Below are 22,190 nucleotides of genomic sequence, written 5' to 3'. Positions count from 1 at the left end.
CATGCTGCATACCCCTGTGGTACTGTTCCCTGCTCACCAAGCTGCTTCAGCTTTTGACCTCCTGGTGACTCCACCGGTCACTTGGGACAACTCCATTCCTGCCTTCATGAGGGCTGCCCAGCTCTCTCCTGGTGTTCATTTCTCCCTCTCTGACTAAAGCCTCCTCCTAACCAGCTTTTCAGTCTCCAGTCTCTCTTTTCCATTTACCTCCCTGGAAACCAGTTTCTTCAAAGGGCTTTTGATTTCTGGTTTTCCCTGCAGAAAATATGATGGATGTGCACTTTGATCCCATCTCTCCATAGCTGGAAAAAACGAGCAGTACCAGCCCTGGCAAAGTTCCTCAAAACTGCCAGGTTTTGGGACACTGCTCTCTGCTCCCATCACTGGATGCGCTCAGCCTGTTTACTTGGCAGCTGTACAGCCAAGACACGGAAGTCCACTGCAGTTTCTGACCGAGCAAGGTAAGGCTCGTAAGGAGAGCACGGCCTCTGGGAAGGGCTGGACGGGTGGGTGGCAGCGTGGCCATGGTCCCCAGGCAAGGAAGGGTGTGCTGCTCTTACTGGGGAGGCATAAGCTCACGGGGGTTCCGTCAGGTTAAAAACCTTTGTCCCTGTCACACTACTGCCCAGTGGATGGGACAGTAGTGTTGGGATTCTGTAAGAGATTTCGGCACTCCCCACCTTACTGGACCAGCAAACCCAGTTCTACTGTTGCGTTTTTATTTATTACATCATTTTTGAAAGGAAGAAGTACCCTTTCCTCTACGCACGCAGACACAGAGTTTCCTAATTTTGGAAGCATACTGCTGTGCCTATGCAATTTATGGGTTTGGGTTGGTTTGGTTTTTTTTTCTTTGAGATACCAGTCACCAAAATGGAAGTTTTGAATTATTTCATGATCCAGTGCAGTGTGTTAACTTCCTACTGGCTTGTTCACTGCAGCTCCGGGGACTTGATGTGCTGTAAAAACAAGTGCTGTTAGGCTGGCATCAGGAACTGGGGCTTGAAGGGGAGCCCAGCCTTGGCAGAACCCCTGGATGCGGAGGATTTTTCAGAATTATGTTTTATTTTGTTCTCTGCTGAAAATCAAGCAAAGACCAGCTGATTCCATGTTTCAAATTTCAGTTATTTGGTTGTATTACTAATGTGTGCCTAGAGTTTGATATAAACAGCAGAGATCTACTGCCCCTCCATTCTATCCCACTTTTTCTTTAGCTCAAAATCTCCAAAGAGTTTATGATCGAGCTTCATTCCCTCACTCAAACAGGTCACCTGTTAACATCCACCACATACGGAAAATACTGGTCCTAAATGAAACATACCAAGTCAGCAGCACATGAAAAAGAAGAGTTAAAATCAGGAATATAGCTCCCCTGGTTGCTCCGTGGTGCCTCCTGCAAGGAGGAGCCACAGTGCAGACGTGGGGTGTAAGTTCAGTCCTGGCTCAGCTCCTGCCAGCATCGGGCTGGAGTGATCCCTGTTCTTAGCACTGCGTGGGGACCAGGGAAAGCGAGCGATGTGTTCGCGGCTTTGGTACCAGTGCTGGAACAGGAATGTGTGCTGGTTTCAAGTAAGCGGCAGTGCTCCAGGGGTAATACTGATAATTTATAACGCAAGTTTGTCTAGAGCATCTGAAATTTAAGTGCTCCCTTGACAATCGGCTCTGCCTGATATTTGGGCACCAGCCCCCCTCCTCCCGTTCAGAGAGAAAGGCTCTCTGCTCATGATTGCAGTCATCTCACTTGAACTTTAGCGCTTTTGGCACAGTTCAGCTTGGACACAAGGGTGTTTAGATGGGGCCAGCACAGGCTCGTCACAAAGAGCACAGCAGACTTTGTATGGCTTGAGCTTGCTTTCCTGCGTGGGAGTGTCAGAAACCAGCCAGCTCAACCGCAGGGCTAATTTTGCTTTGTGCACAGTCCTGCGTGTGATTGACAGTCATGTCAGGAGAGAGGGCTCCCCTCTTGGTTAAGAAAGCAGCACGCTGCTCCCCAGCAGCTTCGCTCCCTGCCTGCTGCCTCATCTTGCTGTGCAGAGATGGTGGCCAGGGTGGTGGGTACGGCTGTGACAGACCAGCTCCTGTAGGCAGTGCGACCGGCTGTCTTTTTCCATTGTTCCTCCCCTCTGTCGGAAGGTATTTGGAGCTATTCTGTCTATGCTCTGACATTTTGCAGGACTGTGGGAATGGAAACCTGTGTGCTTTGACTGCCCTTGTGTTTATGCTGCAAGCTGTCAGCAATTTTCCCCCTGCCAACCTAATGCTGGCACTGACAGCAGGGAGAGCTGCTTGAGCCCAGATGCAGGGGACTTGGCCTCCCTGCCTTACTCAGCGCCACAGCAAACAGCAGCGCTTCAGCCACAGCCAGTGCTTTGGGGTCTGCAGGGGAGGTCCTTGGTGCAGAGCATCCCATGCAGGTGAGTTACTGGGCTGTTAACAGCATTACCTCCCGCTAGCTATCATGTTTCCATAAAGCACTTTGGGAGATACAGCGTATCTGCTGGACAAACTGTGTCTTTACTGTACAAGGGCAGCTTCAAGATCTTAAGAGTTAACTGCAGCTTCACCTTAACCATGTCTGTCATGAGCTGTGTTCTCCAGAATAGCCCGAGCTCTGTTACATGGTTTATTTTGTCCTGTCAGACAGACCAACTGTAGTGGCCTGCCCAGCAATAGCCCTGGAGCATGTCTGCAGCTGCTTTCTTTACTTATCGTGTCTTTTTCTTTGCTCCAGATTTTTCCTTTTTCCCTTTTTCTTTCTGCTTTGATAGCTGTTTCTCCCAAATCTTCCTGAGGGTCTGGTAGGGGCCAAGGTTTCTGCGGACCATTGTACCTCTCCACCAGGCCTGCAGCTGGAAGTGAGAGAGAGGTCTTAGAAGAATCACTTGCTGGGGTACCTGGTACAGCTCAACGGCCTGAGGGTCTGTTGCATGCTCCCCAGCCGCAGGAGGGAACCCCTGGCCCACACAGCAGCAGCTGGGCCTGTGCTGGTTATGCTGGAGGTATCCACATCTGGGCTGAGGGCATCTGGCTGGTGGCAAGGGGACGAGCAGGGGAACTGTCCCGTGACCCTCCCTGTATCACCCACGCAGTGGGGCTGGTGTGACGGGCATGGCCCCAAATCATGTAAGGAGACTGGCTTCTCCCCTTTCACTCCCTTCTCAAACCTGCAGCTAGCTGCTGGCTTTGTGTCTGCTCCAGTAGAAAGGGACAGGCTTTGTCTGTCCTCTGCTTGTGCCACCCCACACCAGCCAACTTTCTCAGGCCATTTTCTGCCTGAACAAAGCCTGTGGTGCAAATTATTAACTCCCAGCTGCTGATGGAGCAGCACCACCTCAGCTTTGCTCCCCTTTACCTTCAAGATGCTCTTCAGCTCCAGGGCATCCTGCTCTAGTTGTCTTCTTTTAGCCTCCTTTTCTGCCCGGTCACTAATGATGGTTTCCTCGAATGTCTGGCACTGCAAGATAGCACAGGGGTGGCAACAGCTGCATGAACAACACATCCCCTAAACTGCAGGGCCAACCTTCAAGGCTCACTCTGCCCAGCAGCTTGCCACGGCAGGGCAAGGCTCACCTGGACCCTGGTGCAGAGTCTTCTCCTCTGGCTGCTTATTGATCTCATCCTTGCTACATGCTTTTCACAGCCCCACCAGGGCTGCTCTGGCTGGTGGGTCGTGGTGTGGATCCCCACCCTGTGCACTGGGGAGCTCCCTGGCAGCCCAAAGGTAATGTGTAAGCGTGGCCTTCCTCCCCCACCTCCTTTACTTGATCTTTCCTGAATCCAGATGGCAAATGTTGCTCATTACCACTGTCAGTCCTAAGGCACTGAGAGCTGCTGCCAAAGTGAAACCTCTCACGGCCTGGGTGTAATTAACCCTCTGATCGTGTGGTGTAAAATGGCTGTCTGATGGCGTCTCAGGCAACAGATGGTGGTAGGAAGGACCTGAGCTCCCCCAGGCTAGGCAGCAGATGATGTACAAACACACTTGGGACACTGAGATGACAGTGTACAGAGTGAAAAATGAGCCCACAGGCAGGGAAACATCTAAGTCAGTCCCATCGTCTCAGACCCAATGACAGTAAGGAATGATTATAAGGTAATTCCTTCTGGCTTTAAAACACCCTTTTTTCTAGACACCTCTCTGCCCTGTGCTGCAGACTGTCCTGTGCCTGCATAGCTGTGATCAAGAAACCAGTGTGGGGCAGGAATGGTTTTAACCAGAATCAGTTCCCTTATAATAGCACTGTGCAGCTGTGAATGTGTGTCTGGAGGAACGGATGAGCTGCCTTTTCCAGTCTCAGCCTGTCTTACCCCATTGTTGCTAGAAGGAGCAGATTTGTTCAGACTAAGGCAACAAACTAAGGTGAGGCATACTGATAGGATAGAACAGTGTCTTTGCCTCTCACAAAGCCTGGCGATAGCTCTTTGATTACTTGCTGGTATTTGAAAGTAGGGAAAACATCATCATCTTCCCTTGATGTTACAGGTGGCAAATAGAAGATGATTTACTTGGTCCCTGCCTTCCCAGGACCAGTGCTTATAATTGCACCCTACACCTCAAGATTACTGATTTCTTTTTTTTCCCATGGTCCTGGTTGCCTATCTGAATGAGGGTAGGAGAAAGCCAGGATGCAGTTTTGCATGGCTGAGCATTGAGATGCTGCTGCTTACCTCCTTGGCAAGTCTCTGCAGCATTTCCAAGTTGTTTGCCTTTGATGCTTTTAGGGCATCCAGTTCTTCATCTTTAGCGTCTGTGTCGTTTTCATACTTGTCCACCCAGTATTCCAGCTTCTCTTCCACCTTCTGCAGGGGGATAGAGTGGTGCTCAGCATGGTACAAAGAGTGTACAGGGGAAAGGTTTGCTACTATTATGTGGCCTGTTGTCAGGATGGTGGTAAGAGTCCTGTAAATTTTGCATGGTCAGTGTTTCCTTCTCATCTTGAAAGGGTCAAACCCCTAGGACTAGTGATAAATTACTGGTGGCCTGCAGACCCCTCACTGGGGGTTCATCACAGAAGCCGCAGCACTGCACTGCGGATGAAGAGAGATGAGGTTGGGCTTTCAGAGGTACTTGGAGAATGGAGAAGCACTGTGGGCTTGTTTTGTGCACAGTCAGTCCTGGTGAAGTAAGTGACAACCAGAAGCCACTCTTTGTGTCTATACAGAGAGAGGGGGTTTAAGAAACACAATTTGTCAGTGAGAAAGCTTTTATGGTCTGCCTGACTCCCTATCCGCTTTCTGGATTAAGCTCAGAGCACCAGGAATAAGGTCCCAGGGGACAGCACTTCATGCTATTTCAGGTTGTAAAGTTGGCTTTGTCTTACTTGTGAATAGGAGGGCAGGTGTTGCTGAAACAGTCACCCAGATGACTTCCTCCCATTCACAAATAACTTCTCCATAGCAACAGCCATGATTGCCTGCATGGAAAAATAATCTGAGGAAAAGCATCAATCTCATTACGGCATCACAGCTGGACACACAAGGGAGATGGAGGGCATGGTCATCCTCTTCTCTGTGAGCCCCTATAAAGCCACCAGCTGCTGTCTCAGTACAGAAAGGCTTATACTTTGCCTTCTGGTAGAGGTCAAATAGGCTGCAGCTTGTACTTGGAAAGTCCCCTCACTATGAAGTGTTGATGAGACTAAGGCTCTGGGATATAGAGGACACTATTTAATTACTCACAAGTTACAGCACTTTTTTGCCCTCAAATTACATTTAAAAAAAATTATTATCTTCTATTAAATTTTGTACTGGCAGTGATGTTAGGTACCCTGCAGGAGTATAGGTTTTCTTCTAGTCATACAGTTTATGAGATGCTTTCCAGTGTAACTCACTGTAACGGGTACTGCTGTTGATGATAGGAAAGCTCTGAACCCCTGGATCAACAGCACAAGGACATTCATGGTTGGTTGCTGCTGAAAATGGGTACCATGACTGTGAGTTAGCAATTATCCAACCCTGATTCTTCCCCAGATCAAGATAAGGCAAAACTGGGCTGAGAGTTGGCTTCATTTCCTTGTTAGTGCCCCCTATGGTGCAACACTTGGGTCTGTGAAACTGTTGCCCTCGCTTTGTGCAGTAGCACTCTTCACTGAGTCGCTGGGAGCCCCAGCTACTGCCAAGGAAGGTCTAAATAAATCCAATTAGCTGAATACAACTGAGGGAGGAAAAATCCCTAACACCTGAATAAACAATGCCAATCATTGCATGAACTGTAATTTTAAGGAAATGTATCCAAATGTAGCAAATCCCAAGTCTGGGAGAGCTGGGTTAATTAAGACTTGAGGATAAGTAGCCATTCAAACAGCAGCAATCATGAACCTGGTAAATTTGATGGAGCAGTAACTGCTTTTCTTCAGGCACTGATTGATGATATAATGTTTATCAGTTGCTATTTTAAGCATTAGCAGACAGTCACACATACCTTATAGTGTTGCCTGAGGAAATTTTCAATCTCCATGTGGACTCGAATCTCCTCATCAGTTTTGCTCCTTAATTTCTGTGATCAGCGCAAACAGAAAATGTGAGAAACAATGTTAGTGCATACGTGTGTGCACACGTGTGCTGCAGAAAGCCAAGCTGGTGAGCAAGAATGCAGGAGCTCTCTGTGTAGCCAGCCCACAGACTTTTTTCGCAGTGACAAAATGAACCAAGGCAGTTCTTGCTCCTGAACCATCCATGAAAAAGGGACAACTAGATCAGACCTTGATCAGTCAAAAAAAAAAAAAGCTTGCAAAATCAGAACAGTTTTCTGGGCTGGTTCACCTTATGGCCACACAAACAGCTTTATCAGCATAATGTGCTGTGGGCAATGCTGGGAGCTTGGGCTGCTGTTGCTAAGTAGCCTTGTAACTACACCCTTTGGGCATAGTTATGGTCTGTTTCTCTGAGGATGGTATTAGTTTAAGCAGTCCCTGCCTCCAGCCACTGTCTCCTGCAGCTGTGCCATCTGCACTGTTGCTGTTTGCAGGACAATATAGGACAATATAGAGAAGCAACGGAAGAGATAAAGATTTCTAACCTGGATGAGTTTCCTGATCCACTTCAAAAAGTTGTGTTGGTGACTGTGATGGAGAACAGAAAGGGCATCTGGGGAGTGAGGGAGGACTCTTTCCTTACTAGCCAGAGATGCCTTCCAGTAGGGGCCATGGGGAAGGGCTTACCTGAATTTCCTTGTGGAGGACATTCTCTGCATTGCTGCACTTCTTCTGGGTTTGGTGGACCTGGAGGTCTGTGCTTTTCTTCATGTAGCAGCTCTCCATGTCTGTTTTGGCCTTCATTTCTTGGAGCTCATCTTTGAGGTAAACAATCATATTATCTCGGTTCTAGTGGAGGAGACAGAAGAAGCACAAAAGCAAGCCTGGTGACTGAGGTCAGCTCACTGTTTCTTAATTTCTCCACTCCTTGATAAACTCAGAAGAGACAAGGCTATAGGCTTCACACTTTCCCTGAACGTTGCTCCATTTCCACCTCTACTTCAAAGGGAAGTTTGGTTTGTAACCCATAGAGAAGGCAATAAACCCATCAGCAAGGAGTGATTACCTCTAGAGAGGGTGATGAACAGAATGAGATGAGAAGCCAGGCCTTCTGGTCTCTGGTCCAAGAATGGATTCAGTCAAGCTTATTATAAGCATGAAAGAAGCCAAATAATTTCAACTGCTTGAAGTTAGACTTTACTAACCTCTTGGATTAGGCTGTCTGTGAGTGAGCATCTGTAAGAGGAGGATAATGCCTCAGTCCCACGTAAGCCAAAGTTTGATTTCTTAAAGTATATTCTATTCCTTGGATTCATTTTTTTTTCTAGTTATGCAGCAACTGTATAAACACAACCTTAGGAACAGGTGAAAATCTAATCTTGTCTTGCTCATATGTTTAAACAGTAGTTTCTTGAAATCTTACCAGGTAGATGGTGCCCACTTTGCTATAAAAGCATACACCCAGGGCGAGGAAGAGGTGCCAAGGAAAAGCTGGCTGTGAGCTCCCAGCCTCTCCTCATGCCTTGCTTTGCAATGGAGCTGAGCTTTCCTGGGGGAATTCTGTCCCTAGGAGCTCCCCCATGGGCAAAAATCCTGAGCCAACATGCCCCATTTGTCTGGCTTTTGGAGCATGCTCAGGAAGCAAAGTGCATTTGCTTGATTTGGGATTATTGTTTTGTTTACTCCTTTTTAATTAATTTATTTAAGTAACAGAAGTTCATTAATCTGGGGCTGGAACTTGGAAGAACCGTCTGTAAAATGAAAACCTCTAGACTTTTGTATTAAGAGTTAAAAAGGTCATCAAAGTCTCCTATGCAATTATGCAAGATCAATTAATGTCTGGTTTGGCGCCAAATTGCTCCATTACAGCCTTTCTCTTTGCTTTCCTGCCACGCTATGATGGGTTTGACATTCATCAGCCAAACCTTGCAGCTGAAGATTAAATACCAAAGTGCTGGCATTTAAATGTTTTGAAGCCCACATATCTAGTCTCTGAAGCACCCTCACATTCCTTGGCTGTGTAAACATGGAAAAATGCCACAGGAAGAAGCCAGCTCAATAGCGCTGTGTTTAAAAGCCTCTGCAGTGTGACTCATTTCGAAAAGTTTTCCTTATAAGAAGAGTTTGGAACAGTTAAAAGGAAAATCCTTCCCTCTGCACCCCTTGTCGGACATAGTTAGGAAGAGCAAAGTATATTTATAAGGCTCAGGACAATTAGGGGCCTTGGCTGATGCTGCTTTGTGCATTTAAAAGTCATGTGTTCACATTTTTTTGAAGGTTTCAAACATCAGATACTACTTAACAGCCATATCATCATATGACTGCAGACAGCTACAGACATGACCTATTTGTACACTATTAAGGTTTCTGGTAATGGCCTTTATTTTCCCTGGTATGAAATTTTGGTGGGCATTGGGAGGGGTTGTGTTCCTGGTCAGTAGACATGGGAGGTAACCGTACTGCTTTATTTTGAGATTGTCTTCCTGTGTCATGGTGGAATCGTGTCTAAATTGAGGGGCTGGCAGAGAGACTGGGGAGATGCTAATGAAAAACACCGATTTTTTTGTGGTGCTGAGGCTCAGCAAAGCCAAGTGCTGCTGATGTCAGTGTGTTACTGCTATCTGCTAAGGATGTGCAAACAGGTCAGAAAAGAAGGGTTCAGCCTAGGTTACAAAGTACTCGGGTATTAGACAGGTGGGGCAGAGCATGAGCACTTTACCAGGTTATTTTCTTTTTCATATTTTAGTAAAGCAGAGGAAAAAGTGCTTTTGATTCCAGCGCCCCAGGCCTCAGCTGGGATGGGGGTCCATCTGCTCTGTTTGCTTTTTGTTGTATGGCATGTTTGTGGTTTGGATTTGGTCTGTGGTGTTGTAAAACATCGTTGTTAGAGGTGGGGAGTCTGGGGGCTTGGTTACACAATCCAAAGCAGACGGGAAGTGAAATGCAAAACCCCACTGGTGGTTTACAGCAATGCATTTGCTTGGAGAGGGAAAGTCAGCTGCAGGCATGTGGGCTGGTACTGCAGCCCACCTGATGGACCTGGTGCTGCAGAACTGGGGTGCATTTGGTATTAGGTTGCAGGTAGTAAATGCAGCACTAAATGCCCACAAGCTGTGGGTACCATCTGTAGAGTATGCTGTTCCCTGAACTTCAGGGACAGGCACTGGGAAAATGAGTTAATATTTGTTCATTCTGGTTTATCATAGCGAAGGTCCCAGCCAGGACACGGACCGCTTTCATAGTTAATGCAGTAAACCTCTGGGCTGCTTATTTGGGATGACTTCAGCGTTGAATCTGCCAAACCAAAGATGCAAAATCATACCTCATGTGTCCAAAACTATCACAAAACTGGCAGAGACCAAGATCAAAACCCAGGAAATAGCTGTCAAGAGCCAGACTGCTTCGCAAGCAGGTAAACAAGCTGATTTTCTCTGATCTCTCAGCTCGCAGACATCAGCTCAGAGGCCTGTCTGCTGCTGTTAGCTGGTGCCATAGGAGTCTGCCCCACAGATGCTGTTTGGATGCAAAAGCAACTGCGCTTAGCTGGAGAGGGTATGCGCAGTCCTGTGTTTTCATTTACTTTGATTTCTCTCTCTTGCCAGTGCCATCTAGATATCTCAGCTCTTCCACAGCAATTAGTATTTACAATCACTTAAAATATAGCTGGTTACAAAAATAGCAAACAGGAGTAAACAGTCTGAGGAATTCCTCCAGCAGTCGGATAAACCCCCTGCCGCCAGCAGCACACCCAGCACCCGCCATTTGGCAGGCACTTGGAGGGGGCTGGGGAACGGGTGCTGTGCTACGTGCAGGCAGCAAGCATGCCGGCAGAGCACCCTGCTGCCTGCCTCCTTGCTTCCACACCGGGTGCATATGAGCTCGAGTCTTTCCACTGGCAGCTGCGCTATCTCAGCTTGCAAAGCCTGAAGATATGCTTAGATCTACACACCTGCTGCAGCCTGGACTTGCTTCCCCTGAAACCACAAAGTGCAGCCCTACAGACACTTCAATAAGGCTGTAGCCCGCATCTCTGTCCCAGCTGCCAGAACATCTCCATGTTGCACGCCCCCGAGAAATGCCTCAGCCGAAAGGAGAGCAGGCCTGGAAGGTCACCCAGCTTCGACATAACGGCTTCTGCAGCCCTCCGCTAGCTCACCTCCAATCCCAACAACTGCGGGAGTGAGCTGTGTGAGGGGCAGTTTGCTGGCAGAGGGAGCAGACCTGTTGGCAGCAGCACTCTTGTTGAAAGTCCTCTCCCTCTGGAGCCAGGTTTGGATCTAGTGCACCAGCTCTGGGTCCTGCTGAGCTGCTTTGGGGCTCTGCCAGCAGTGGAATGAAGTCACCCAGGAGCTCAGGACCATCACGAACCTTGTGCTTTCTACTGTAATCACCTGGTGCATTTCTCCAGTAGAAACATGCACCCAGGGGTGCGTATATATGTTTGAAACATTCCCCCAGAACACTTCATTGATGCATTTGTTCGCCTGGGAGAGGATAAGGGAAGAAACATGACACATTTTACTTGCACTACTAAAAGCGCTACCAAGTGGTGCACTGATACAGTGGAGCTGGGTGTGTTATGAGAGCCCACGTAGAATAAAAGTTACGGACCTGTTTTCACTGGTACAGTGGTGCAACGTCTTGGGTTTCTGTCTGGTAGGTAGCCTGCAATATTACTGCTTGTTACAAAATTATACCATGACCTGCACACATGTATGGCATGAGTATACCACAAAACCTACAGGACATAAAAAGTCTTTGGGTGAATAGCAATGCAGGAATTTTTACATAAAGTTCACACTACCTAAGTTTTTCTGTTAAAGTATATAATCCTATACAATATTAACTTGTTTCAAAATCTGTACAGACTGCTATCACTTGTCCAGGAAACCGGAGAAAGTAAGTATTTTTGTGCAAGCTAGAAAATGAACACTGCAGCAGCAAACAGAACTCCTGCAGCCAGACTAGAGCTACTGGTGATGCTCCTGCACAGAGGGGTGAGAGCAAAACCAGACTGATCATTTCAGCTCTTTTAGAGACATCAGTGCTTTCCAAGAGGAAAGAAAACAAAATAAATAAGAACATTTAGCATTTGATCTGTGTTCCATTAGAAAGAAAAATGAGCTAAGCAGGGTAATACAGCATTAATTAGCATCTCATTAAGAGGTAGCAAGGCTGAAAATACATATAGGCAACATGTGTGAAGCAAAGACCATGTTTTTCTGGTTCCATGGTTAGATTTGCTCGCTTTTGTTTTCTCATCCACTAGACCGGAGACAACCATGTAGGCTTTTGTCTACAGGTCTCTGCATTATTATTGTTCAAAGTACTCCAAAATCAGCAAGCTGTATTTTTGTTTTTAATTAGTTGGCAAGGTGACAAATCATGCAAGTGTCTGTAAAACTGCCTATGGGAAAATCCCATATGAAGCAAATAGAAATTATTCTCCCTTGGGAGACACAGTGAGACACCATTATTTTTGGCACAGGAGGAAAGCAGTACTTGAAAGTAGTCTTGTCTTTGATTTGTTATCAAAGCTGAAACTATAAGGAAGCCCAGAAAAGGACTTTTAAGCTGGAAATATAAAAACAAAATCCCAGAGGAGTGCAGATCCCACCTGATGAGGCAAAAAGCAGGAACTGAATTAGCAGAAGGTACTGAAAGAACACAAAGAGCACCCTCTGAGCACAGGAGCTACACACCTTCTTATGACTGCAAGAGGTAGGAGAGGTACAGGGCAGGACACAGAGAAGTGCCCAGCCTGACAGCAGAGTGCCAGGACATTGCTGCTAGTGCGAGACGGGATCATTACAGCCCTCTATACACCAGTCTCTGGGAAGGCATTAAACCAGAACTGGATACGTATATTGTGTGCACGGACACTGTGAGGTTTGAGGAGCAGTACACAGAAGGAGAACTACCTCATCATATTCACTAGCTTGGGGAGTGGGAGAACAGGAGCTTCCCAGGAGCCCTCAGAATCTGACTGAGAAGGGACAATGTGGAGAAGCAAATGGACGACATAGAGTCTCTGAGCCTGACAAACTATCCAGCTTATTTTGTTTAACTGCCACACAGATGTCAAGGGACTTTTGGCTTGTCCCATAGGGCCTGGAAATAGGCTCCCATACCATTACCAGTGGCAGTAAGTAAGTATATATTGAGGTATACAGCTCCCCTTTTCAGTCCTGGCTCTGACCTCTACATCATTTAGATGTTCTGTTCAAATCTGTAGGAAAAAAGGTTATCCTGCATTCCTCTTTTAGTTCCCACAACTGTTCTTCCTTGGTTTGTCTCCTAACTTGCTAACTTTCCATTTCCTTCAGTGACTCCTCTTCTTTCTCCTCTCTGTTATGTCCACAGTTTTTTTCCAGTGTACTTTTCACCTTGCTACACTTCCCAGTGTATGTTATGCATTTCCAGCATCTCCAGTAGTAGATGAGTACTGACCTAAATTAATTTTTTCGTCTTGTACATTCCTGCTTTCTTCTCTGCTGTTCCAATATCTCCCCTGGATTTCTGGTGTTTTGTCAGTTATAGATAGCTGCATACACTACCAGTGCCAATAGATTCTTCATGTTCTTACAACCGTCCTGTATTTACAATTAAACTTTCCACTGCACGTGCATCCAGGCTGCCAACACAAAACTTTCGTGTTCTATAAACTGTACTTCACCAGCATGTCAGTGGCTTAAAATTCCTCTCTGTAGCCAACTATACTGTGGCTTGATTACTGCCCACACTTTTGTCCAAAGACAAAATTCAGTGATACCAATTCTTTCCTCAGATGCACTTGCTGTCCTCTTGCTCAGTACTGAACCAAGCATCAGATTCTTGTTCCTTCTTCCAGTCCTTGTATAGCTCTGAACCTGCCTGCCTTTCGCTTGTTTTCTATCACACACTCTCTCCTGCCTCAGCAGGGCTAGGCTACCTTTCCATGTTTCTGCACAGAACTGCGTGTGCTTTTGCTCTAAAGCATGCATGAGCATCAAGTCTGAGCTGTCTGCTGAACATCAAAGTGACCAACGATATGCCACTCAATTGATCTGCACTTGTGTAGCAAGTCTGACATTTCCAGAATGCCCCATATTTACTGTGTATGCACACACCATTTGCGTGCTGCAGACAGAAGGCCTGAAGCTTTCCAGAAAGATCAAGTTGACACCGTATGTGCAGTAACATTGATCTGCCCTTGTGTAGGACTCCCATGTTTGGGATTTTCTAATATCTGGAAGCCTAGAAAAATAGATTAAAATAATGACATTTTCCCCACACAAAATTGTTGGTAGAAAAATGACATGCCCCTATGCCAGGTGTCTATCTTTCTCACTCCCTCATCATCACACTTTCTTCTGTGCCAGGTGTCACGTCTGCACAAGTAAGACAGAACCTTAAATACTGGTATCTGCTGATAACCTCTTTCTTACTGATCGCAGATGTCTGTGCTTTGCCACTCCCAGCAGTGTTTTGGGGGTACTCTAATTTGATCATAGTCTCATGATTATAAGCATTTTGAGCTCCCATTTGAAAACCATTGGACACTGCTCCTAAAGTCATTAGCAGGCTTATTCAGAATACAAATCTTTATTGCAATTATTCTGCTTCTATATTCCTAAATGATGGATCATTATATATGCCACACATCCTCTCATCTGAGTGCTAGTTCCTGGGCAGCAGAGGTGAGCTTGCTAACGAGTTTCCCTGCTGGCATGATGCCCAGTGTTAAGTGATCTCACCTGAAGTTCTATTTCTGTTTCTTTCTTGACATCTTGCAGCTGTTTCTCAAGTGACTTTATCTCCTTCTTTCCTTCCTCCTCCCTGAAGAAAAATGGGAAAATACAATCACCTGAATATACCAAAAAAGACAAGAGCTGTTTACCTAAAGGAGAACTTCCTGTCTCCTGATACAGTGCTAACTGAGCACTGCCCCGCTTACCCTGCTCACTCAACGAGTCTGTAACAACTGAACTAAAAGTGCAAACAAAATCTTGGCCTGCTTGTGCAGAACAGCAGAAGACAAGCCCCTTCCTGGGGCTGAGTAGCACTTCACTCTGAGCCTCAAGGGAGGCAGCACATTTGCAAGTCAGGAAGAGACTCCTTGCCAAAGCTAGTGACTTGGTAAATTAATCCCAAAAGAAGAGGTGCATACACTAAGCAAAGAGAATGGGAATGAAAGTGAGAATGAACGAAAAAGGATGATGTGATTCCTATAGCAGAGAGGGAAGAAGGCTATCACTGAGTGCCAGTTTCTGCATTTCAGGCAAAAATCTCCTTGTTTCTGTGCAGAAGCATGCCTAATCAGCAGAGAGTGCCAAATTGTGTAAGTTTCATTATATGTATGGAATATATTTTTTTCATATTGGACTTAAAATCTTTCAAAAAAACCTGCCTCAGATTCTGAGATCCATGAAGGGGTATGAGTGAAGGCCAAAAGCTACAGAGCTGTTTACCTGTTTAAAACAAAACAGATGCAGTAATGTTCTAGGTCTTATTATTATCTTATTTCACTCTGAGTGCTTTTCTAAGCTTTTATGCTTATGATTTGATTTAAAGCCAGTAAATACTAGAGTTGGTACCTGAGACTTCATTTCCTATCCCAACCTTACAATCAAACATGCATTTAATTTTCAGAGTCCTTAGCTGGGTGACTGTGATAAACAAAAGCTCCTGATAAGGAGTTCCAGTTTTACTGCAGACTGCTTTCAGACTAGGATATTGATACAAACCCAGACAAGTATATATTATATTGAAAGACAGACCAAGTTCATTCCATGAAAATAATGTATAGTAGAACAGACAACATAGTGGCTAGATATGATTGATAGAATGGAAAAAAAAAAGATTATGTCCTTTCTGATTATAATTTGTCTGCTCCTTTCCACTTTCCAGTATTGCATAGTTATTCCACAAGCAATTGCTGCTTTCATTTTGCTTTCTGTCCCTTCCATGGATAAACAGGTTTCATGCTTCGAATCACACATTTCACTGGAAGCTGGGGACTTGCACTGGAGGCAGACCACGGAGCCACCACTGGGGTTGTTCCAGTAGGTTGGACTCATGACAAATCATGACCTACAGCAGCTTTGCTGTCTACTCTAAATGATGGGCCTGAGCTGCTACACAAAACAAAGTAGCTTTAATATGGTCAAATACTTCTCTGATGACTGCTATTCTCTCTGATAGGCTGCGGATTGAACCAGAGCTTCCCGTGCTAAAAAAAACTCCAAACCTCTAGTGCACAGAAGTTTAAGCTAAGGAATCACCAGTTTGAGTTGAGATTATAACAAATCCGTACCCTATCAGATTTGAGACAGAAGAGGATCTATAATGCAGTGGCTGGTGGATTAGCCTTAAATAAGACAACTGCCTCTGTCACCATCTGTGCTAGCCCCTTGCTGCTCCTGGGAAAAGGGAGCATATTAGCATATGGGTCAGAGCAGATCCTCCTGGGCATCACATAACCTAAAGACCATATGTTGCTGGCCCTGATTTGAACAGATTCTCTGCTGCTCTGGCTTTCACTGGGGACAAGGAGTTAAAGATCAGGGAGTTCCTACATCACATTATGTTTTCATTGATATGGAGCAGCATTTGCATTAATGCAGACACTGGTGTCCACTGTGGTGAAAGCTCAGGCAATTCCTAGCTCAGATCAGTATCAGAACCATCAGTTATTTCTTTCTGAAAGGGAATTTGCAATTTGTAAAGCGGAGAGAATAATTCAAGTTGAAAAAGCAGAATCCTTTCTGTATCTTAGGAGTTTTTATATTTTCCTTTTTAGCATGTACTGAGGGGGAATGGACTTCATCTTTGAGCAGTTAAGCAGGAAAGTACTGAACACAACACTGACCTGATGAGGAAGTCATGAAACTTGCTCTTTTTTGCCTTCTCTCTCTCATTAGCTTCTGTTAGGCTATTAAATGTTCCCAATTCCTGCATCTTTCTCATAGTGACTGTAATTACATCACTTGCATACTGCCTGCCAGGAAGAAAAGGAACACAACAGTAATTTACAGGTGCTGGTACTACAGTGTCTGGCACCTTTATTCAGTATTGTTTACAGCTAAAAAGGTAAGGAACTATAAGATCTCATTTCTGTTCCTACGTCTATCAAACCCAGGAGTGCTTCTCCCATGGTACCTGCTTCTCGTACATCTGGGGAACTCTATATTAGGAGTTGGTTGAAGTTTATAATTTAAAAATGCTGCCCTGAATGCTACTCTAGGAAACAGCAAAGAGGCACAAACATATCCATGCTGTGCCAGGCTGTGCTGCCATCAGGAAGAAGGCTGCTGGCCTGCAGTAGTGATGACAGCTAGGTAGATCTTGGACAATGAGACAGGAGGATGCAGACAAGTCTGTCTATGGAGGGATATCTGGGTGCCAAAATATCCCAGTACAGCTCTGAGCGGATCTTAACAAATACATGGGCTTGCCCAGTTTATTGAATTTCATGGTACATATGGTATTTATATTTTAGCTGCATTTTCCTCATTTGTGTTAGGATCTTTAAGCCCTTTGTTGAAATAACACTAAAGGACAGAAACCAGGATGCAGAAAAATGCGTACTGAATGCTCAGTTCCCCAATCTGTCTCTTAAACTGAAGGATGTTAGTATCTCTGCAGATCAAGTTACTTGATTAGGTGCAGGAATAAAATTTATTTTAAAAAAGAAAGGAACTCTTTGGTCTTTATACACATTATCTGTTCTGTAAAGGAGAATGGCTGTAGCTGCCATAGAGGCTTTGCGTGCCCTGCAGAATAACTGAGTTCATGAGGCAATGCTCAGATCCTGCTTTGCCTGTATGTATCTGTTAGGGGAAGCTGACTCCAAATACCAGAACATCAGCACTGGCTAGATCTTGGCATGAATTCCACCCTAGCAACCATTATCAACTGAGTAACATTTCGCAACTCCATTCAAAATAAACTGATTGTCATTACTTGGCATCCAGAGGCAAGCAAAGGCCAGAATTAAATGGCCTATGAAGCTAGACCCCACTGTGCTCCTTAGAGATATTGTTTCCAGACCAAGAGTGAGGTACACCAACAGTGGGAGAGTGGGAAGCCTGTATTTTTGCTTTCAGGAGATAGACTGAGAACTTTACAGCTCTGAGCATCCCCATAGCCATCATATTTGTGCTTCACTCACCTGTCAGCCTGAATTTTCCTGAGGTCCTCTACAGACAGAGCACTGTGTTTCATGGCCCTGTTGGAAAGATGATGGGTACTTTTTAGATCTTCAGTTTTCCCCAGCTGCTGCTTGTGTTTGATGCTTTGCAGAAACATGGAGGTAACTGTTTCCCCACTCCCTTGCCTTGCTGACATAAGCTTTTGGTAGTTAATGTCCAGCTCCTTCTGGGTCTCTATGATTTCTGTCATTTCCTGGATGCCAGTCTAAAAGGGAGTAAGAGAGACATGCTTGCACATTAGGCAGTAGAAATAAACCCTCTGCAACATTATGTGAAAGGAAGGAAAATTAATAATAAACTAGAATTAAGCTATACTAAGAGTAGTTGGGAGTGTATGTTACATTCTGCAAAGAGTAGAAGAGTAGAAACACTTATCTTGGTTATCTACAATGTAGGCTTACTAAAGTTCATGGGATCAAAAGTCCTAAAGTGACAGAAGTAGAAAAGGCCTCAAAAGGTGAATTCATCTGCCCCAAGAGATGATGGTTCAGTCTGTGCCATTCCTGACATGTTCTTAATGACCTCCAGCAATGGAGACTATGCACCCTCCTGCCAATGCCAACACATCACAACGATCTTTACCATAAGAAGGTTTTTTTTCTCCTCAGCTGCAGTTGAGCCCCTGGCTTCTTGTCCTAGTCTCCATACACACGGAGAACAAATCATTCCATCCTTCTTTGCAGCAGCTTTTATGTACTGGAAGACTATTAGCCTGTTTCCCCTCCGTCTTCTCTCCATCATAGCCATTTCCCACTGCCTGTCACCACAACCTTTCCCTACAATATTACAAGAGCTGAGATGTGTGGAAATAAAAGTAATAGACATCAGCTATCTGCTTAGCTGGTTTTTTTGAGAGAGTGACAATGGAGGAAGTATAACATCAATTCAAAGAAGAAATTAAAAATATTGGCAGCTCTCTTCTACATGGAAAGGTATCTTGTGGCTGTGTACAATTTTATTAAAAAAGAAAAATCCCCAGAAAAGCAAAAGCACACTACAAAATCAGCTGAGGCCTTGCTTCTAGGAATTTCTCTGCTTTATGTGCTATGGGTAAGAATGCAGGTGTATACACTGGGACATGAAAAGAGAAAATTTTCTTGCCAGCCTACTAGCATCTCTATGACTGAACACATAATAGCCGTACAGCTGAAGCCAGCTAACGCAGTCACTGCCAGCCCCATCCTAGTCTGTAGCTGCCTACTCCCCACCCTGGCTGGTTGGGGAAATGGATTAGAGAAGTCACTGAGCTGAAATATTTTCCAGCAAAAAGGAAAAAAAAATGTTTATTTTTAGCAGCACCAGTTCTCAGTTCAGATCCCTCCACAACCACACACACATTTGTGCCAACACAGCACAGAGGGCAGAGTAAAAACCAAGCGGTCAGGGCAGCAACTGTGTATGCCAGTTGTACTTCCAAGAAGTTACTTGTCAAGCAAAGCTCCATTAGTGGTCTGTGATGCTGCCATCGTCCACAAGGGCAGTGTGCAGGGCACTGCAAGGGGCTGCTTCGTTCTGAGTGTCTTGGACATCTCTGGATGGTATGAATCAGCCTCTGGCAGTGCCTGACTCACCGCTGACTACAGAAGCAGTTCAGGTGACTACTTGCTTAATTTTTGGACAGTTAAATTTACATTAAATGAATCACATGCAAAGTATACACAGACCAATGAAAATTACATAGTTAATTAGAAAAAAAAGGGTTTAAATAGTTTGCTGGTGATGGCTATACTTCAGAAAGAACTAATTTTGGCAAACGAACTGCTTTAATATCATGTAGATTTTATGAATGTTCTAATAGATGTTTTTTAATGTCTGGGGAAAGTTCAAGACAGGCTATAACTGGATTGTCTGTAAACAGTAGGGACTTACACACTAATAATTACCAAATAACTATGTAAGAGCAAGGAGTTTGTAAACTGCATGTGTTACCATCTGTGTAGTCTCCTAGCTGTTTATCTTTTGCCGAAAATTCATCAAATAGAAAGGCTGCCTTCCTCTGGGGGATGCACTGCATGATGCAATGTACAAGAGTCCCCGATTTGGAAAATCAATGAGGTGCTGGCCAACACTGTGATTAATCCTCTCAAAAATGTCATCAACTGAAATTTAGATGTCAGTCTTTGAAAATGTCATTGATTTGTTTGACTGACAGAGCTCCAGAGTGCTTTGCAAATACAGGTCTTCTACAAATACAATAACAGCCAAATGTAAACTGAGAAACGGGGAGGAGTAGCAAATTACAGAGCACCAAAGTTAGCAAGTAGCTTCCCTAAGCCATTTTCTTGGTTCTAAATTCTCTCCTTCTCGATTTGTTTTGGCATCTTTAAGAACACAAGTAGGGTTTATAGTCTGTGAGAAAATTGTGGTTTAAGAAGTGACTTGGTAAAAATGAGCATCTGTGATTGAAGAGAAAAGCTAAGGTGTTTTCCCTTTAATTTGTGCACCTTTAGTAGGTCTACCAACCTGAGTCTGTGTGTCTGAAGAACAACTCCTACTGTCCTAGAGATATGTTTTTTTCTCTGTGTTTTTGCTGCTGGCACATAAGAGGTTTCCCACCCAGCTCTGTGAAGGAGAAGCATCCTCTGGAAACAGGCGAGGCTGGCTCACAGAACTCTTTTAAGGGGAGGAGTGCCCTCTATTGCACAGTCTAAGCACCGTTCACGCCCTGAAATTAATACTAGCTTCTGCTGCTTTGCAACGGATGTTTTTTTAAAAGAAGGTAGTATGGAAAGGAAACATGTAGAAAACAACATATTGATTTACCTTCCTGTTGCTTTCTTAAGTGGTACATTAGACAGAGTGAACAGCATTAGATCTGAAAACTTGGATCCCGGTTTTTATTTTCATCCTGGTCACACACTTTTTTCTTTTTTAAGTTCTTCTTTAAAAAGAGTTTCAAACCTGCTTAAACTGGAAACAGCCTGCTATGTCATTTAAAATATATGACAACAGAACTCAGAACCATTTACACCTCAGGGTAAATTTTCGTATGTCTGTCAGCTACCAGAAATATCACACCTTCCTCCACAGGAACAAACCTCTGCCTGAGCATTAGGACTTCTTCTCCGTTCTTGATATCTCTTCCCAAACGCTCTTAGTTATGATGCTTATTAGAAATCAACTAATTAATAATGGTCATTGATAATGGGTAGTTACTAATATATTTTGAAGTGGAATCTTTCTTAATTCATTGTCTGTGGGGACTAAAGGAACCTTAGCATGGACTTAAAGAGGGACAGGAATACCCTGTGTTTGAGTGTTTTCGAATGTCCTATTCTTCTGCATTTTTAAAATAACTGCATATCTGTATAAGAACCTAGACATGTTTGTTTCCTTTTCCCTAATCCCTTGCTTGTCATCTAAACACCACAATTTTAAAATTATAAGCCCGGGAACCTCACCTTGGGTCAGTAGGGTTCTTTGCACAAAGACTTGACAAAGGCTTTTCAGTGATGCTGCAGTATAAATATTAAACTTGATCATCCATGCATTTTTATTGTGTTTTTTCACCCAAGGGTCGTGGAGCACTTTGCAGAAAAAATATCTGAATTGATTTTTAAAAAATGCTACTAGAAGACATAAAACCAAGACAAGAAGAAAACCAAGAGAGATTTCTTTGAAGAGCAAGGATAAAGGCACATACATGGCTGATGTCTGTCTTGCCCTCATATGAAACCGGCATGATATATCCGAGAATTGAGAGCTGATCGACACAATTCTCCAGCACAGCAGTAAACAGCAGAGCTTCCAGATGAGTGAATTTTTCCATTTCTTTAGTCTCTGTGCTCTTGCTATGAGGAACAAAGACAAAAGATACCAATGAGAAAGACAGTATGGTGTTAGTAACAGCAGTTTAAACTAAAGGTAGACCTGAAATAGCCTTATTTGCAGCCTTCCATATATTTCCCTAGCTTTGTTTATAGCCTTTCATACACTGTTTATAAGAGGAGCCATGCTCTGCTAATGGCTGCATTCAGGGACAGTGGGAATGTTTAGCTTGCACAAAACAAAGTAGGTCCTGGTCCTTCCTACACTAGATCTGGGTAGATAAGCTGAGAAGGAAAAGGATATGGAAGGCACAAACTGGGTGAGGTGGCCTCACCATTCAGTTCAAGGGAGAGCAGTGTTTCATGACGGACTTTGGTTTTGCAAAACAATGGAATGAAAGTGCCTTTTTAAAAGGGAAAACAATAAATCTACATGTCTCATAAAATGTCAGATGGTGACCCTTCAGGCTCTAAACATTCCTTGTTATTACTGTGTAGCCTTAACATTTTTACAATCCCAATCCCCTCAGCAGGAATTGTTACCACCTTAAGATGTTGAAAGTCAAGCAAGAACCAATATCTGGGCTAAGTAAACTATCTTTGACATTCTATGTTGGTTTATTTTAAATTGCATTTCAAATGAGAAACTGCTCTGATGTACACTTAAGCATCTCTGCCTTGCTGCCAAATAGAATATTGTGAAAGCTCATCTAGGGAATGGTGGACATTCACTATTAATCCAAGTGAAATTAGTCCAT

At 44.4% G+C, this 22,190-nt stretch overlaps 2 protein-coding genes across 3 annotated transcripts in view; one reads left to right on the top strand and one right to left on the bottom strand.

Moving 5' to 3' along the window:
- Nucleotides 1-2,619, top strand: part of LRCH3 (leucine-rich repeats and calponin homology (CH) domain containing 3) — a 74,086-nt gene extending 71,467 nt beyond the window's left edge. The window contains exons 21-22 of one of the 2 annotated variants that reach the window (XR_774711.1): nucleotides 262-461; nucleotides 2,174-2,619. Coding sequence is in view for 1 of the 2 variants with exons in the window: in XM_010573041.1 (XP_010571343.1) it covers nucleotides 262-270 (9 nt within the window). In the remaining variant the exon portion in view is untranslated. Of the gene's footprint in view, nucleotides 1-261; nucleotides 477-2,173 lie in introns of those variants that run through there. The other variant, XM_010573041.1, reaches the window with a different exon arrangement.
- An 86-nt stretch (nucleotides 2,620-2,705) lies between these two features.
- On the bottom strand, nucleotides 2,706-21,434 carry IQCG (IQ motif containing G). The gene is made up of 9 exons (XM_010573109.1): nucleotides 21,309-21,434; nucleotides 17,626-17,870; nucleotides 16,324-16,452; nucleotides 14,210-14,291; nucleotides 7,161-7,322; nucleotides 6,422-6,496; nucleotides 4,669-4,800; nucleotides 3,353-3,454; nucleotides 2,706-2,849 (listed from the first exon to the last, which is right to left on the bottom strand). The coding sequence occupies exons 1-9, from the start codon at nucleotides 21,432-21,434 to the stop codon at nucleotides 2,706-2,708; spliced, it is 1,197 nt and encodes a 398-aa protein (XP_010571411.1).
- Nucleotides 21,435-22,190: the final 756 nt, after the last annotated feature.

The sequence above is a fragment of the Haliaeetus leucocephalus genome, unplaced genomic scaffold (assembly GCF_000737465.1).
Source record: "Haliaeetus leucocephalus isolate CR32 unplaced genomic scaffold, Haliaeetus_leucocephalus-4.0 Scaffold362, whole genome shotgun sequence".
Lineage (NCBI taxonomy): Eukaryota > Metazoa > Chordata > Aves > Accipitriformes > Accipitridae > Haliaeetus > Haliaeetus leucocephalus.
Note: the sequence above shows the minus strand (reverse complement) of the source record. Positions and strands in the feature narration are given on the sequence as shown.